The sequence below is a fragment of the Pseudophryne corroboree genome, chromosome 3 (assembly GCF_028390025.1).
Source record: "Pseudophryne corroboree isolate aPseCor3 chromosome 3, aPseCor3.hap2, whole genome shotgun sequence".
Lineage (NCBI taxonomy): Eukaryota > Metazoa > Chordata > Amphibia > Anura > Myobatrachidae > Pseudophryne > Pseudophryne corroboree.
Window position 1 is genome coordinate 155,641,878 of NC_086446.1, and position 19,087 is coordinate 155,660,964.

The 19,087-nt window shown below is 45.0% G+C and overlaps 1 protein-coding gene across 2 annotated transcripts in view; it reads left to right on the top strand.

The window, feature by feature from the left end:
• CNPY3 (canopy FGF signaling regulator 3) overlaps nt 1-19,087 on the top strand; it is a 135,275-nt gene that overhangs the window by 106,109 nt on the left and 10,079 nt on the right. For both annotated transcript variants that reach the window (XM_063958509.1, XM_063958510.1), the window contains exons 5-6: nt 15,065-15,187; nt 15,406-15,523. In XM_063958509.1, the coding sequence (XP_063814579.1) occupies nt 15,065-15,187; nt 15,406-15,523 (241 nt within the window). The remainder of the gene's footprint in view (nt 1-15,064; nt 15,188-15,405; nt 15,524-19,087) is intronic.

Genomic DNA, 19,087 nt, shown 5'->3' on the forward strand with positions numbered 1-19,087 from the left:
TATGACCAGTTTCCTCTGAGTGTCTCACCATGAACGGAGTTCCCGCTTCCATCTGAGACTGTTATCTGGGAGACAAATGGGGTTTACCGGAGATAGATCTCATGGCATAATGCTAGAACAACAAAGTTCCCGCATACGGGTCAAGAACAAAGGATCCCAGAGCGATCTTTGTGGATGCCCTGTCAGTGAGGTGGGACTTTCGTCTGGTCTATGTGTTTCCACCCATCGCCCTGTTACCCAGGGTAATGCAAAGGGTAAAACGAGGGAAGGGCTCCGTGATACTAATAGCTCCGGCTTGGCCCAGAAGACATTGGTACACAGATCTGCAGAGGATGTTGATGGATGCTCCAGTCTTACTCCTTCAACGTCCAGATCTACTGTCTCAGGGTCCTTGCTATCACAAGCACCTGGATCGACTGTCTTAGACGGCGTGGCTTTTGAGACTTACATCCTGAAAGCAAGCGGATTCTCACAACAGGTAATTCAAACTATGTGCAGAGCAAGGAAACCTTCCTCAGCTCGCATTTATCACCGAATATGGCAAGCCTATATTCAATGGTGCAGTGACCGGAAGTTTGACCCTAGGGCCTTCAGAGTTTCCAGAGTCCTAGCATTCCTTCAGGCAGGAATGGACAAAGGTCTACGGGTGGCTTCCTTGAGAGTGCAAGTGTCAGCATTAACTGTATGGTTCCAAAAGAAAATTGCTAACCTACAGGATGTGAAAAAAAAAAAAGGGCACACTAGATGGGCCAAGTGGTTCTTATCTGCCCTCAAATTCTATGTTTCTATGTGCTGACTTTTTCCAGGGAATACTGCACATTCAACCTCCTTTTGTTCTTCCTACAGTGCCTTGGGACTTAAGTTTAGTCCTAAAGGCTCTTCAAGTTGCCCCATTTGAACCACTTAAATGCGTGGATCTTAAATGGTTGACAGCTAAAGTTCTCTTTCTACTTGCTATTGCTTCAGCTAGAAGAGTTTCAGATTTAGGGGCATTGTTATGTCACCCTCATTTTCTGATTTTTTTTCCAGATAGAGCAGTTCTCAGAACCAAATCTGGGTATCTTCCTATGGTGGTATCTAAATTCCAACTTAACAAAGAAATTGTAATCCCGGCCTTCCAGGGGCCGGACATTTCCACGGGAGATGCATCGTAGCGTCTGTGCCTTAAGGATCTACGTGGATCGTACTGGTGCCATCAGAAAGACAGACACACTCTTCATTCTCTACGGTTTTTACAAGAGAGGATGGCCTGCTGACGAGCAGACACTGGCGAGTTGGCTTCGGATGACCATTTCTGAAGCGTTCTTTCAAGCTGATCTCCCTGTGCCGGCTAATGTCTCTGCTCACTCTACTCGTAAGGTAGGTCCGTCATGGGCAGCACAACGTGGTGCTTCTGCAGAACAGATATGTAAGGCAGCCACATGGTCTTCCATTAACACATTTATTAGACATTATGCCTTTGATACCTTTGCCTCTCAGGGAGCTGAATTCGAACGAAGGATTCTCCTGTCCAATCAGGAGCATCCCCACCACGAAATTGCTTTGGGACATCCCAATGTTATCCTGTGGATAACCTGTGGACCCTGCCGGAGAAATATTCGTTATGGTAAAACTTACCGTCGATAACGTTATTTCTCCCAAGTCCACAGGATCCACAGGGATCCCACCGTGACGCACCTGATTTGAGGATCCTTTCACTCACTAACCTCTTCCTTCTTGTACGGAAGGGTGTGCATGTGTGTTCTTCTCGCCTGATTAGGGCTCTCTATGATGCTCCTGCCTTGAGCTTTGGAAAAACAACTGATTTGCCTGAGCTAAGAGATGGAGGTGTATGGACGGGCCCATTGCATGCTGGGAGGCCAAAAGCTTTGACCGATTGGAGCAAATCAGCTTTTGCGTCATCGTATCCCAATGTTATCCTGTGGACTTAGGAGAAATAATGTTATTAACGGTAAGTTTGACCATAACAAATATTTTTTTTTTAAGTACTGCAGTGTACAGAGAGTATGTATTCTTTCTCAAGTTCCTAATTAGACCTCAAATAACCTTGCACACACACATCATAACCATCTAACCAAACAGTATGTTTTTAAAAAATATATATTTATTGAGTTTTTGCAATAAAGGAAATAAAGATACAAACAATTGAGCAGTATCAGAAATGTGATAGAGTATACATCCAACCATAACAGTAGAATAACATAGAGTAGACATGACGTCTCCTTTGAGAAAAAATACAATGTATTAGGTGTAAGGATCCCGAAGTAGAGAAGGCTTAGAGTAATAATGGCAAAAAACACAGCCAAAAATCAGCCCTTCAACCAGATAACAAAATGTACCTGCATAAGTGGCGTACAGTAGGAAAACAGAGAAAACAACCAAAAAAAAGAAACGAGGGACAAACTGAAAAGGGAAGGAAAGGAAGGGAGGGACATAGGGAACGGAGTCAGTGTTGATAAAAGGCAAAGAAAAACTTTTCTGTGACAGGTATATGACAGGACGAGAATAGAGTTCAAGAATTATGCATGTAGACAAACATTAGTAGTTCAAACAAACATATTCAAAGGTCAGTAGCAATACGGCGTAATAAGACCCATTTAGTTGAGTCAAACATTGACAACACATGTTGTTGGTGAGAAGGGTCTAAAGATTCTATAAACAGGCCCCATTTTTTATAAAAGCGTAAAACATTGCATTCCAGATTAGGCAGAGTGGACTGGTGCTCTAAGTACAAAGTACGAATAAGGCGTGAGCGCAAAGCCTAGGTGGAGATTTAACAATCCAATTAGTAAGAATTAACTTTTCTCCGGCTGGGTCCACAGGTTATCCACAGGATAACATTGGGATATGCCGGAGCGACAGCGGAAATGGCACCAAATAGTCACGAGCTTTCTGGCCTCCCAGGATGCATCGTGCTCGTCCATATAATCCCACCCACTGACTCAGTCAAATCAGTTTTTTGTTTGGTGCGGCAGGAGCCGGACCATGGTCACAGGGCTGCTGTTAAGGCAGCCCTAAGCTTTATTATTTTCTTTTTGTAGTCTTACTATGTTTTGAGTGATCTTTCTTAACAGCATCTTAAACGCATGCTAGAAAGAGTCGCTCCAACAACTCTCCCCCGGGTCGCAACAACGCGTACCTTCGGGTACTAGTGCTGTCTCAGCGGGCGTCTGTGTCGGATGTTCTAGCAGGTCCAGCAGACGTCACCAGGCTGTGGCCGGAGCATGGGGAGAAGGTAAGGCATCGGTTCCACTTACTAGGGGAATTCGGACACAGCCGCACTGTATTGGTGGAGACTACAAACAGTGGTTGATGCGCCGCCACCCTTAGGTGCTCCAGCACTATGCTTTAGGGATCATAGGCGCCAGGACTAGGTTGAAGCCGCGATCCCTGGAGTTTGTCAGTAGGGGGAGTCGGACGCTCTCCTGGTCGCCCCTCCCCCCAGTTCATGACCAGTTTCCGTGCGTCTCCCGTCCATGATCTGATTGCCTCGCTTCCGGCTTAGACACTACCACGAGGGAACTCGGTCGCAGCTTAGGCCGCTGCGACCGTGTACACTAGAGTTTACCGCCAAGACCGGGTCGCGGACAGGAGCGTCTGTATACAGTAATCGTTCACTGAGCGTCTGTGTCCTTTATCAGTTACCGGAGCGGCAGTGTACACTAGTAGCGTCTGGATCCACTCAGCGTCTTTCGAGCGTATTGATCGATCCCTGAAGTGGGGTGAGTCTCCCTGTATCCCACTCTACTGAGTAAGGGATATACAGTACTAAAATTCTATCTACTGTGTAGTACGAATAGTTAATTTTGGTACACAATGCAAATGAGGCCTGTACAGTAATGTCGTTTTCTGCATAATATGTCTGAAAAGTTTGTTGAAATAGCTATTTAAAAACAGAATACGGTAATTGTACTCCTAAATACTGGAGAAGTATTTTTGTGGTTGATTATATACTCATATGACAATGGCTAATATTTAACATGTGACTGACTGCTAGTGTGATTGCTGACTTTTATATGTTTGTCGGTATTGTTTCTGAACCTCAATTCGGGTGCTCGGGTTGTGGTCAGATTGATATCACTTCTATATTTTATATAAGTGATTTCAGTCACAGAGAGTGTAGTATATTATATAAACGGATTATTTACCATGTCTGTGAGCGGCAAAAGTGACGAGCACACTTTATCAGGGACTCCTACACCCTTAACATGTTTATCTTGTAAAGTAGGGGTGTTAGCCCAGTATTTAACTTATGACGGGTTATGTGCAAACTGTTGTGCGTATCAGCAAAGTAAAAGACAGGTTCTGGTTCAGCAACCAGTAGATCCACCATGGGTTGTGTTTGCAAAGACTTTATCTACAATAGCTGACAGATTAGCACCTGCAGTTCCACTCCCGGGAGTAGGATACACTATTAACCCTTACATACAGCTCCCTTCTTGTGGTTTAATTCCAGCAGCTTCAACAAGTAAGCAGGCTAGTAAAACCAGGGTAGATGCATCTATGTTACAGACTACACAAGACGATACAACATATGAGGATACAGTGTCTTCAAATACCTAATATGACGACCAGTTTCAGCTCAGAGGATATAGCTGAGCTTATTGATGCCATGAAGGCTATTCTGTCTCTGGAAGAATCAGCCAAGGCAATATCAAAATCTAAAGCACCTGTGTTTAAACGTCCAAAAACAGTTAGGATTGAGTTTCCAGGGTCAGAAGATCTGACAGAAATTATGGAAGAACCTTGGGCTACACCCAATAAGAAATATAGAATTCCGAAAAAGTGGGATTCTTACTATTCTTTTCCGGCTGAGGACTGTTCTAAAAGAGAAGTTCCTCCTAAAGTGTTGTGCGACTTATGCGAAAATCTATTTTACCGTTGGCCTCTACCTCACTGAATGATGTCACAGATAGAAGAGTAGATGGTTTTCTCTGTCAGGGGCTGTTGTAAGGCCAGCTATGGCTTCAGCCTGGATAGCAAAAGCAATGGTAGAATGGGCGGAGGAACTAGAGAGTGGTCTCTCCGCACCTACCAGGAAGCAGGAGTCTCATCTAGGCCATATAAAACAAGCTGCGCAATATTTGGAAGAAGCAGCAATTGATATGGGTACGATTGCTTCTAAAGCATCAGCCTTAACAGTAGCCGCTCGTAGAGCAATTTGGCTACGTACTTGGAAAGCGGATGCAGAATCCAAGAAAGTTTTTGAAGCTTTGCCTTTCGCTGGTAATATTCTGTTTGGAAAACAATTGACCGATATTCTGGAATCAGAAGCTGAATCCAAAAAGGTCAGGTTTCCGGCTAGTTATAACCCTAAACCAAGGGGTTCAACATTTCGGTCATTTCGATGGCAAGGAAAAGCAAAATCAGCTAGGGGAAGGAAGCAATGGGCCAATAGACGGCCAGCTTCCAAGCCAGAATAGAAGCCATCAGTCTGAGGGTGCAGGCTTTCCTTCACTTTGCACACATATGGCAGCAGTCGACGACCGATGCTTGGGTGCAGAAGGTGGTATCTCTCGGTTATGGTTTCCCTTTCAAGAGTCGAAGGCCAGAGCTCTGCAAGAAGCAGTTCAGAAATTGCTTCAGTCTGGGGTAATTATCCCAGTACCCCTGACACAACGGGAACGGGAGTTTTACTACAACCTATTTTTGATTCGGAAGCCAAATGGATCATTCAGACCAATTCTCAATCTCAAGATGTTAAACGAATACATTTGGGTTCCAAAGTTTCACATGGAGACATTACGCTCCATAGTTTTGGCCATGGAACCAGGAGATTACATGGTATCTGTGGATGTACAGGATGCTTATCTGCATGTGCCCATAGCACAGTCCCATCAGTGTTACCTCAGGTTTGCCATCCTCCAGCAACATTTTCAGTTCCAGGCTTTGCCCTTTGGGCTAGTAACAGCCCCCAGGGTATTTACCAAAATGATGGTGGTTATGGCAGCTTATCTCCGCAAGCAAGGGGATAAGAATTTTTCCATACCTCGACGATCTTTTAATCCTGGCACAATCCCAGGAATTACTCTTGGGCCATCTCCAACAGACAATAGCTTGTCTACAAAGACACGGATGGCTCATAAATTGGGAAAAGTTGTCTCTGAGTCCATCACAAACGGATGGTTCACTTGGGGGCCATATTGGATTCAAGTCTACAAAGAATAATCTTACCTGGGAAAAAGATATCCAAAGTGCAGGTAATGACTCAGAAATTGTTGCACAGTCAGACAGTATCAGTCCATGCAACAATGCGAGTGATGGGTCTGATGGTGTCAACATTCGACATGGTGGAATATGCATAATTCCACTCCAGACCGCTACAGCACCTCATTCTAACCAGATGGAATGGAAAACATCAGACAATAAAAAGACAGATGATAAAGCTTCCAGTAAACGTAAAAAGGTCACTAGCCTGGTGGCTACAGACGGACCATATAGACAAGGGGATACCCTTTTGGATAGCAGATTGGCAAGTACCGGCAACGGAGGCCAGTCTTCAGGGCTGGGGAGCAGTGTTTGAAAATTTTTGGTTCCAGGGAAAATGGACCACAAAGGGAAAGTTGCCTGCCAATAAATCTGTTGGAAATAAGGGCCATATTTATGGCTCTGGTTCAGGCAAAGAACATTCTGCAAGGAAGTCCAGTCCAGATCCGCTCAGACAATGCAACAGCAGTAGCGTACCTCAACCATCAGGGAGGAACTCACAGCAAAAGATTGATGGAGGAAGTAACGCACATACTAAGATGGGCAGTACTCCATCTTCCGGCATTGTCCGCAGTGTTTGTGCCAGGAGTGCTGAACTGGGAAGCGGACTTTCTCAGTCGACACACCATTCAGGAGAACCGAATGGGCGTTACACCCGGAAGTATTTCAGACTCTAGTAAACAGACGGGGTCTGCCAGAGATAGATCTCATGGCGTCCCGTCTGAACAACAAAGTTCCAGCATACGGGTCAAGAACAAAGGATCCCGGGGCGATCCTTGTAGACTCACTGTCGGAGAGATGGGAATTTCATCTGGCATATCTGTTTCCTCCAATCTCCCTGTTACCCAGGGTGGTGAGGAAAATAAAGCAAGCAAAGGGAGCCATAATTCTAATAGCTCCAGCTTGGCCCAGAAGGCATTGGTACATAGATCTACTAAGGATGTCCATGAAAGCTCCAATTCTGCTTCCTCAATGTCCAGATCTACTAATGCAGGGTCCTTGTTATCACAGCCATCTGGAACGTCTGTCTTTGACGGTGTGGCTGTTGAAACCTCTATCCTAAAATCAAGAGGATTTTCACAACAGGTAATTCAAACCATGCTTAGAGCAAGAAAGCCTTCTTCAGCTCGTATTTATCATCGAATATGGCAGGCCTATATTCATTGGTGTAGCGAAAGAGGTATGGATCCAAAATCTTTTAGCGTATCCAGGATTTGGGATCTCCTCCAAGCAGGAATGGATAAGGGTTTAAAGGTGGCTTCCTTGAGAGTTGAAGTATCAGCATTAACTGTATGGTTTCAGAAAAAGATTGCTAACCTACAGGATGTGCGTACTTTTTTTCAGGGAATGTTGCACATTCAACCACCGTTTGTTCCTCCTGAGATTTAAATCTGGTTCTTAAAATCCTTCAGGGGCTCCGTTTGAACCACTTAAGAGAGCAGATCTTAAATGGTTGACGGCTAAAGTTCTTTTTCTACTGACGATGGCGTCAGCTAGAAGAGTGTCAGATTTAGGAGGGCTGTCGTGTAAGTCTCCTTTTCTGATCTTTTATCCAGATAAAGCAGTTCTCAGAACTAGATCCGTTTATCTTCCGAAGGTGGTCTCAAAGTTTCACCTGAACGAAGAAATTGTAGTCACGGCTTTTCAGGTATCGGGACTTTCTGCGGGAGAAGCGTCGCTGGACGTAGTGCGTGCATTAAGAATTTACGTAGATCGTACTAGTGCCATCAGAAAGACAGATTCTCTCTTCATTCTCTAAGGATTTCACAAAAGAGGATTGCCTGCTAGTAAACAGACGCTAGCAAGATGGCTCCGAATGATAATTTCAGAAGCATATTCTCGTGCTGATCTCCCTGCTCTGGCTAATGTCTCTACGCACTCTATACGTAAGGTAGGACCTTCATGGGCAGCACAACATGGTGCTTCAGCAGAACAGATTTATAAGGCAGCCATATGGTCTTCCATTAACACATTCATTAGACATTATGCCTTGGATACTTTTGCCTCTCATGACACGGAATTCGGACGAAAGGTTCTCCTGTCTAATCAGGAGCGTCCCCACCACTAAAAATGGCTTTGGGAATCCTAATGTTAACCTGTGGATAACCTGTGGACCCAGCAGGAGAAATATACGTTATGGTAAGAACTTACCGTTGATAACAGAATTTCTCCTATGTCCACAGGTATCCACAGGGATCCCACCCTGACGCACCTGATTTGAGGATCTTTACAATCACTAAACCTCTTCCCTCTTGTATGGAAGGGTGTGCATGTGTGTTCTTATCACCTGAATAGGGTTCTACATGATGCTCCTGCCTAAATGCTGTGAAAACAACTGATTTGAGTCGGTGTGTGGGATTATGTGGACGAGCCCGTTGCATCCTGGGAGGCCAGAAAGCCATTTCCGCTGTCGCTCCGGCATATCCCAATGTTATCCTGTGGATACCTGTGGACATAGGAGAAATTCCGTTATCAACGGTAAGTTCTTACCATAACGTATATTTTCCCCAAAGTTAAAATAACATATAGCAACGGGATAAGGTGTTTTTTTATGTGACTGAATGCCCCAATCAGTAAAGATCAGGCCAAGCATAGATTTGCAGTTCAGCTTTAATTTAAGCTGGAATGTGGAATTAATAAACCATAACACCTTGTACCAGAATTTCTTTATTTTAGGGCAGTTCCAAAAACAATGTAAAAACAAAGAATTGGGAGTCCCACATTTCAACTTGGACATAGTATGTTTAAATATAGACCGGATAGGAGAAGAAGAAGATAAAGTGAAAAGAGCAGATGCAGAAGAGGATAGTGGGAGGAGCTCACACTTGTCATAATTGATTTTAAATCCCAAAAAAGGCCAAACGAATTAATGGAGTGAAGAATGGTTGGGATGGAGATGAGAGGATTATAAAGGAACAATAACATATCATCCGCAAACAGCGCAACTTTAAGGGAGTGGTGGGCGATACGTATGCCTTGAAAAGGGTTCAATGGCCAATGCAAATAAAAGTGGCGAGAGAGGACAACCCTCTCTGGTGCCTCTGCCTAAAGGTATAGGGGCTGACAGGTATCCATTACAGATAATGCGGGAATGGTAGTCAGTGTACAGTATGCGTAAAAGAGAGACCAATTGATCAGGAAAGTTACATTTATTAAGGGTAGTAAATAAATGTTCCCAGGAAACCAGATCAAACGCTTTCTCAGCGTCAAGTGACAATAAGAAAGAAGCGTCAGGGTCTAAAGTGGAGCCCAACCAATGAGAAGTCGTGATAAACTTACGGATGTTAGTTGAGGAATGTCTTCCTATTATGAAGCCCTTCTGGTCCGAATGAATAACCTCAGGAAGCAGGTGCTTTATCGTATTCGCCAGAAGCTTTGTGAACAATTTATTAGTAGAGATATGGGTCTCTAAGAACCAGGCAGGTGGGGGTTTCTGCTCTGCTTTGGCAGCAGACGGATAATAGCATCCGTAAAATATTTGGGCATAGACGGGGCACTGAGTAGGGCATTAAAAAACTAAACCAATGGGTCTGTAAGCTTTGGGAGGAGTAGTTTATAATACTCTCCCGAGAATCCATCCGGACCGGGGGACTTCACTGGCTTAAGCTGTTTTATGGCGGCCTCTATTTCTTGGGGCATGAACAGAGCATATATAGTGGCCTGTGAGCCATTTGGAATGGAGGGGGCATCGATGGAGTCCCAAAAGTAAGACTCACCAGATACATCCCTGGTGGGTTGGGCATATATATCCGCATAAAAATCTTGAAATAAAGAGGCCATGTCTCTACCTGTAAAGGCATAAGTGCCATCAGGGCGCTGTATAGAGTGAATAAGGGGGAGGGGTGGGGGGCTGAGGATTTCACTAAGTTGGAGAGCAAACGGACGATTTTGTTACCAAACCTGTAAAACTTGTGGTCTTTGTAAAATGTCTGTTTATCACCCATAGAGGCGAGGAGACCATCAAATTTGTGCTGAGCTAAAACAAAACCAGACTTATTACCAGGAGTCGGGGTAGTCTTATAAGTTTGGTATGCCATAGTCAGCTGAGATTGTAGTAGTTTATATGAGGAAGCACGTTCCTTTTTAGTCTGGGAGACATGCTGAATTATACGACCCCTGATCACAGCCTTAGATGACTGCCGGAAGAGAATAGGGTCTGATTCTAATACGGAAAGGTTATCAAGTCTGAACTCCTCCCAGAACAAATCAAGCTTATTACGGAAACCCAAAGAAGAGACATAATAAGAGGGAAAGCGCCAAAGTTTATATGAGCTTACATCTAAAGAGGAAGAAAAGGAAACCCAGATAAGAGAATGGTCAGAAAGAAACATCTGCTCAATACATGCATCAATGATATTAGAAAATATAGAATCTGACAAAAGGATATAATCAATGCGAGAGAGTGAGCCATGAGCGGCGGAGAGAAACGTAAAGTCTCTGTCAATAGGGTGTAGGGCTCTCCATGCATCAGTTAGCATTAGTTGTTGTGAGATAAAAGGGATACTGATCCTAGGGGGCGATCTTCTGCGAACAGGAGAGTTAGTCCATAAATGGGGAGGAAACGATATTAGTCACCCCCAAAGAATAAATAATTAGACATAAAGGGGGATAGTTTACGTAGTACCATGCGGAAAAATGGAGCGGAGTGGGAATTAGGCGCATAAATATTACAAAAAGTATATTGAGAATTATAAAGGGAGAGATCAATCAGCACATATCTACCATCAGGGTCAATATCAGTGTGAAGTACCTCTATAAGGAGCCGTTTTCTTGCCAGAAGCACATCTCCCCTAGCTTTGGAAGAATAAGGGGCAGCTGCAAGGACCGTCCATCCTAGAGTGGATAACTTCAATGTTTCTGAGAGTAATACGTGCGTTTCCTGTAGTAAGACGAAGTCTAAATGTAGCTTATTTACATAGAGGAGTAACTTCTTACGCTTAATCGGGGAGAGGATACCTCCCACATTCCAAAAACCCACTTTAATCGATGTCCTATATCACAAAACACAGGTAGTAAACAGTCGACTCAGACTCTGCAAAATACAGGACAAGAAAACACAGGGGAGGGAGGGAGAAAGAAGAAGAAGAATAAAAAAATAAAGGAGTATGAAGAGTACTCCAATGACATTTGTAGAAAGAGTAACTTCACAATTCACACATTTGAAATAAATCAGGATGTAATTTTGTCTGGAAGGCGGAGCTCCCAGCCGAAACCGCCCTGTCTATAAACATGAAAAAGGGAACAATAGTCCCTTCTAAAATCAAACCAGTGACCATCATATAGGTATTAGATAAAGATAATTCTGCCACAACAACACCTGAAGATAAACGAGGAGCACGGCAAAGCAATGCTGAAATAATGAGAGGAGAAAACATGGCACGTAGTACAACAAGCAACAGAAAAAATAACAAGTAAAAATCACAATCACGAATAAAGAAATAAATGGTAGAGACAAATGCAGAGTCGATACATCACCACCATGAAGAATGTCTCAATAGTAATATAGTAACATAGTAACTAAGGTTGAAAAAAGACAATTGTCCATCGAGTTCAACCTATTTGTGGTCTCCTATGCAGTCCTATTATAGGACTAGTTATTTTTATGTTAGGACTAGTTATATTAACTATAATAGCAGTAGCGACACTGTATGAAAGAGTCAGGAAACAAGCAAATCCTTGTACATCTTCGGAAGTAAGAAAGAGTTCCCGAGCATCTGTCGTCGATAATGATGAGTATCAAATAAGATGAAATAAAAGGAAAAGGCTTTTCAGCTGTCATCTTCTGTCAGCGGGCTTGCCTGTTCCCGTACATATGCCATTGCATCGTCGGCTGAAGTAAAATCTTTGAAGGTCGTGCCATTGAAGATTCTCAGACGAGCCAGATAAAGAAGGGCGAATTTCTTCCCGTCGTGAACTAACTGTGAGCATACCGGGGTAAAGGCTTTACGAAGCCGTGTCAATTCAGGGGAGTAGTCTGAAAAACGAGACTTTTTGCGCCATTCCATGTGAGATCTCTCTTCCGCCGAGAGGCGGACCAGATGGATTCCTTGTGTATATAGTTCAGGCATTTGAACAAAATGACACAGGGCCTAGAGGAGGAAGAGTCACGCAGTTGACCCGTCCGATGGGCCCGTTCTATCACAAGATCCGAACAAACATCTTGAATGTCAAGTAATTCAGGCAGGGTCTGCTTCAAAAAGAGATATAAGGCTGGCCCTTTAAGAGCTTCTGGCAGGCCCACTTTCCGCAAATTGTTCCTACGTGATATATTTTCCAAGTCGTCTAATTTAGCCCACACTAGCATGTCAGATTGTTTCAGCTACGCAGTTAGATCTTGCAGATACAAAATGGCTTGTAAATCTTCCCCGGCAGTGTGTTCCACTGCCAATACTCGCTTGGCCAGTTGTTTGCATTGGCTCTTAATGTCAGTAACGGCTTGTTGAAGGGCAGCTGCATTAACTGCAGCTTGTTCCTTTAGCATAGGCTGCACTGTCTCTCACAGCCTGCACCACATCAGCATATGTGAGGGAAGAGGGGGGGGGAGAAGTATCTGAGGGGTGGTGCGTCTTAGCAGGAGCAGTGGGAGGCTGTTGGATTTTAGAGGAAGCAGTAGCTGGTAGTGATAGCTGAGGGAGGCTAATGGTGGAGGTGTCCACGTCAGCAGCTGACCCAGCGGCCATTTTGTGGGACGCGGTGTGATCCGTGCGAGGGTGCTTACCAGGCATTTGTCCGGACAAATATTTGTACATAGGACAGCATGGAGTAAGAGGGCGTCAAGTCCCCCAGGGTATAGTGACACATGCCCCTGTAATACAGTCGCTAATAGTCACGAGCGTGTGACTGGCCGTGGCTTGTAGCGCCGTTGGGTGAGACTGATGTGTGTGGCTGACAGCAGGATGAGAGGTGCAGCAGTCAGCGGATCGGAGGACAGCAGGGCGGCAGCTAGGAAGGTCCGAGGATGCTCCAGGGGCGGGTAGCGGGAGAGCCTGCAGCATGTCACATGGCAGTGCCGCGCAGGGGTCTCATCACCGGAGCTCCGGAGCGCTGAGAGGAGCGCTCAGAAAGGTGCCCGGGTGTTGCTTGTGGGGTCACTGGAGTGGTCGGGTGGGATTTCAAAGCCCTAGCAGGATAAACTAGGAGGTCGGCACCGGAGCTGAGGAGAAATCCGCCTCACATCAGCCGCACCGGAACCGGAAGTCTCGGTATGTTGTTTAACTGTGGGTGGGATTCCAGAGCACCTAGAGGAAACCCACATATACAGGGCAGTACATACAAATGCCACACAGCTAGGGCCCTGTTCAGAATCGACTACATGACGCCAGTGCTGTGAATCAGCAATTCTAACCATTGTACCACCATATAGGCTTGAAGTAGTATAAGGGTCAGGGCTGGACCACTTGACCATGTGGGATCTGCTCCCCACCCCCAAAACCACCCTTTCCCTTCATAATACAGGTTGTCTCCCTTATCCAAAATGCTTGGGACCAGAGGTACTTTGGATATCGGATTTTTCCGTATTTTGGAATAATTGCATACCATAGTGAGATATCATGGTGATGGGACCTAAATCTAAGCACAGAATGCATTTATGTTACATATACACCTTATACACACAGCCAGAAGGTCATTTTAGCCAATATTTTTTATAACTTTGTGCATTAAACAAAGTGTGTGTACATTCACACAATTCATTTATGTTTCATATACACCTTATACACACAGCCTGAAGGTCATTTAATACAATATTTTTAATAACTTTGTGTATTAAACAAAGTTTGTGTACATTGAGACATCAAAAAACAAAGGTTTCACTATCTCACTCTCACTCAAAAAAGTCTGTATTTCGGAATATTCCGTATTTCGGAATATATGGATATGGGATACTCAACCTGTACTACCTTGGGAAGAGGTGTGGCAGAAATACCCTCCCCCTGCTTTGATGTTCTATACGGTCCATGGCCTGCCTGAGCCTCTCCCCTCCAACTCTGTCTTCCTGAGCCTCTCTACTAAAACACTCTGCCTGCCTGAGCTTCTCCCCTCCAACTCTATGCCTTCCTGAGCGTCTCCCCTCCATCTCTCTCTCCCTTCCTGAGCTACTCCCCTCCAACTCTCTGCCTTCCTGAGTGTCTCCCCTTCAACTCTCTCCCTTCCTGAGCTTCTCCCTTACAACTCTCTGCCTGCCTGGGCTTCTTCCTTACAACTCTCTGCCTGCCTGGGCTTCTGCCTTACAACTCTTTGCCTGCCTGGGCTTCTCCCCTCCAACTCTTCCTGCCTGGGCTTCTCTCCTCCAACTCTCTGCCTGCCTGAGCTTCTACCTTCCAACTCTTTGTCTGCCTGGGCTTCTCCTCTCCATCTTTCTTCTTACCTGGGCTTCCCCCTTCAAACTCTTCTGGCCTGGGCTTCTGCCTTCCAACTCTCTCTGCTTGTGTAAGCTTCTCCCTTCCAACTTTCTGCCTGCCTCGGCTTCTCTTTTCTATCTCTCTGCTTGTCTGACTTTTCCCTGTCCAATAATATGTTTACACAATCTGCAGTCCACAGATCTATTTTGCTGAAGTTTTCTCCCTGTGCATCATACCTTCCAGTGTTCTCCTTTTACTATAGGTTTGCCCAAAGATCTGTAATTTGATCAATGTCTAATATCTTAGTGTGGGAATAAAGTTTCTCTGCTTGTTTGCATTATGTCTCTACCAGCATCCTTATTACCTCTGTCTCTCCTGCCCTAGTCTCTGCTTACGCTGTTTGCATTCTGGCTTTGTTACCTAAATGTATGCAGTGTTGGTCTTACATTTTGCCTCATTGTTTTTACATTAGTTGAAGGTGTGTTATGTTTAATGATCTATGACTTTGTATCACTTAGGGGATGTCTGAAACTTTCCAAACTTTGCATCACCTTGTCCATAAAGGGGTGAAAGTTGTGATGGATATCCCATATGAGCTCTGGAATGAAACATCCGCTGAAGTTGCTGATATGAAGAAGCAGGTAAGTTGCAGGAATGTGGGTTTTGCAATAGGTTAAACTTACTAGACCTATTGCAGTATGTGATTATGGGTAAGCAATATTTTTTGTTAAGTTTAAAATACATTTATTACTGTTTTATGATGGGAGAGAAAATCACATTTGCACTCTCCTTGTATTTCCACTCTGCGTGTGACATTACTGATGTCTTCCTAATGCTTCCTCTACACCACTTGGCATAGTGTGATGTCCTGATGGAGGAATATGAAGATGTAATTGAAGATTGGTATCGAAAACACCAGCAAGAAGACCTTACAGAGTTCCTGTGTGTGAAACACGTCCTGAAGGGTCAGGACCAAAGTGAGTGGTCCCATTCTGTCTACAATGTTTACCATTCAATAAGGTGTATGTGCAGTCTTCACTAACATTCCATGTGTGTGCTCCCAACATATCCTGACACTTATCTTCTTTCATAACCACTGCTGACACCAATAATCTGTAGGCTGTATTTATTTTCACAGTATCTCTGATGATACTAAGATTCAGCACAATTTGTCAGTATTCAATAGTACCTCTTTCACACATACAGCAAGAACTCTGGTTTTAGCTGTGTGTGAAAGCAAACTCGTCCTGGGTCTACGACCAGGGTGGGGCTGAATCCCGGGTATTTGCCGGCTTGATAGACCCTGCAAATTTGTGGGATGTGTTTCTGAAAGGTGTATGAGTTGGGTGAGTGATCCCAGTATTTCTCTGTACACTATATTTCTCCTAATAATATTTAATAAGATGTAAATTTGTTGTGCACAATCTCTATAATGACAGTAATATTCAGTAAATATTATAAAGCTGAGTTTGAAGCAAAAAGAAAAAATTAACTTTGTATACATTTATTATGTTTGCATGCAGGGTAACTACTGACTGCTTTTGCATGTAGCCCACAGATGCTGGGCAGCTTGATTTTTTACATTTAAATTTAGATTATAATCTAATCTTTCTGCACATGTTACATCTGCCCCACTAATTGTGCAACATGGTTTTACCAAGGTTCACAGTTACTAGCTGTGCTTCCAACTCAGAATCAGGTCTTATGTGTCGTCCAATATTCTGTATGCAGGAATTGGAGGACATTGACCTAAAGGGCCTAGTTTTTTAAATTCAAGTGGCAGCCCATTCATCATTACCCCTAGACTGTATACACTTTTCTCATACGTCCTAGAGGATGCTGGGGATGCTTCAAGAACCATGGGGTATAGACGGGATCCGCAGGAGAATTGGGCACTTTAAGACTTTGGGTGTGAACTGGCTCCTCCCTCTATGCCCCTCCTCCAGACTCCAGTTAGATTCTGTGCCCAGAGAGACTCGTCACACACTGAGGAGCTCTCCTGAGTTTCTCGGAAAAATACTTTTGTTAGGTTTATTATTTTCAGGGAGACCTGCTGGCAACAGGCTCCCTGCATCGTGGGACTGAGGGGAGAAAAGCAGACCTACTTCTCTGAGTTCAAAGGCTTTGCTTCTTAGGCTACTGGACACCAATAGCTCCAGAGGGTTCGATCACTTGGTTCGCCTAGCTGCTTGTTCCTGGAGCTGCGCCGTCACCCCCCTCACAGAGCCGGAAGGCAGAAGCCGGGTGAGTATGAGAAGATCAGAAGACTTCAGTGATGGCAGAAGACGCGTTTGAGGTACCGCGCAGGGGGGGCGCCCTGGCCATGCTCCCACACATTACACGGCACTGCAGTGCGCAGGGGGGGGGGGGGCGCCCTGGGCAGCATGAAGACCTCAAACAGCACTGGCATACGTTAAAACAGTGCCTAGGCACTAGGTCAGGGACCCCCGCCAGTATAAATATAAATTTAAGCGGGACTTAAGTGCGCCATGTAGTGGGCGGGGCTTAGCCCACACAGCTCTGATCGGCGCCATTTTCTCTTCACAGAAAGCTGCAGAGACACTGGCCCTGACCTCCACACTGCTGTGTAAGTAACAGGGTGCAAAACGGGGGGGAGGGCAGGGCACAAGTGATTTGGTGCTGTTTGATATATATATATAGAGCGCTAACAGGTCTGGGCAGTCTTTTTACTCGCTTCAGTACTGGGATAGGCGCTGGGTTGTGAGCTGGCACAACTGCCTCTGTGTCTCTCTAACAGGCTTTGTTGTGGGTCTGTCTCCTATAGCCCCAGTGTGGTTGTGGGTGTCGGTACGTGTGTGTCGACATGTCTGAGGCTGAGTGCTCTTCCCAGGAGGAGGCTGGAGTGGGGACAGAAAAGACTGTGAGAGTGACCGTGTCGGCACCGCCGACGGACGATTGGGTAAATATGTTGAGTGTTTTGAATGCAAATGTGACTCTCTGTTGTCTAAGAAATTAGATAAATCTGAGTCTAAGAACCAGACATGGAGAAAATCCATGGAGGATGCTTTGTCACAAGCTCAGACCCCTTCGGGGTCACAAAAACGTGCATTTACCCAGATAGCTGATACAGATACCGACACGGACTCTGATTCCAGTGTCGACTATAGTGATGCCAGATTAAATCCAAAACTGGCTAAAAGCATTCAGTACATGATTGTGGCGATAAAAGACGTGTTACATATCATGGAGGACCCTACTGTCCCTGATACAAGGGTCTGTATGTATAAAGGAAAGAAACCTGAGATAACGTTTCCTCCCTCTCATGAACTGAATGCGCTTTTTGAAAAGGCTTGGCAAAATCCTGACAAGAAGATACAGGTTCCCAAAAGAATTCCAGTGGCATATCCGTTTCCATTTGGGGACAGGGAAAAGTGGGAGTCACCCCCACGGTAGACAAAACTTTATCGTGTCTATCCAAAAAGGTGGCGCTTCCGTCTCCTGGCACGGCAGCCCTAAAGGATCCTGCGGATCGTAAGCAGGAAAATACACTAAAATCCATTTATGTCACTACAGGGTCGCTACTCAGGCCTGCCGTTGCTTCGGCATGGGTGAGTAGCGCTATTGATAAGTGGGGAGATAACTTGTCATCTGAGATGGATACCCTAGACAGGGATAGCGTACTTTTGACTTTGGGTCATATCAAGGACACTACAGCATATTTAAAAGAAGCTGTAAGGGATATTGGCCTTTTGGGATCAAGGGCCAATGCCATGGCCGTCTCAGCTAGGAGAGCATTGTGTATTCATCAATGGAATGCTGACGCTGACTCTAAGAAGGCGATGTAGTCGTTACCGTTTAACGGTAGTGTCTTGTTTGGTGACGGCCTCACTGATCTGGTATCTACGGCTACCGCGGGTAAGTCGTCATTTTTACCTTATGTTTCTGCACAACAGAAGAAAACGCCCCACTATCAGATGCAGTCCTTTCGGCCCAATAAATACAAAAAAGGACGAGGATCCTCCTTCCTTGCTGCGAGAGGAAGAGGAAGGGGAAAAAGGTCACCGGCTGTGGCAAGTTCCCAAGAGCAGAAGTCCTCTCCAGCTTCTACCAAATCCACCGCATGACGCTGGGGCTCCTCTGCGGGAGTCCGCACCAGTGGGGGCACGTCTGAGGCTCTTCAGTCAGGTCTGGGTACATTCGGACCTGGATCCTTGGATATTAGAAATAGTAGGCCAAGGGTACAAATTGGAGTTTCAGGACATGCCCCCTCAACGATTTTTCAAATCGGCCTTGCCAGTTTCTCTTCCGGAAAGAGAGGTGGTATGCGCTGCGATACTGAAGCTGTGTCAAAATGAAGTCATTGTCACGGTACCCCTGTCACAACAGGGGGAGGGTTTTTGTCCGAGTCTGTTCGTGGTACCGAAGCCGGATGGCTCGGTCAGACCGATTCTGAACCGAAAAATCTCTCAATTTCTTTCTAAAAAGATTCAAATTCAAGATGGAATCTCTCCAAGCAGTGATCTCCAGTCTGGAGGAGGGCGATTTTATGGTGTCTGTCGACATAAAGGATGCCTACTTAC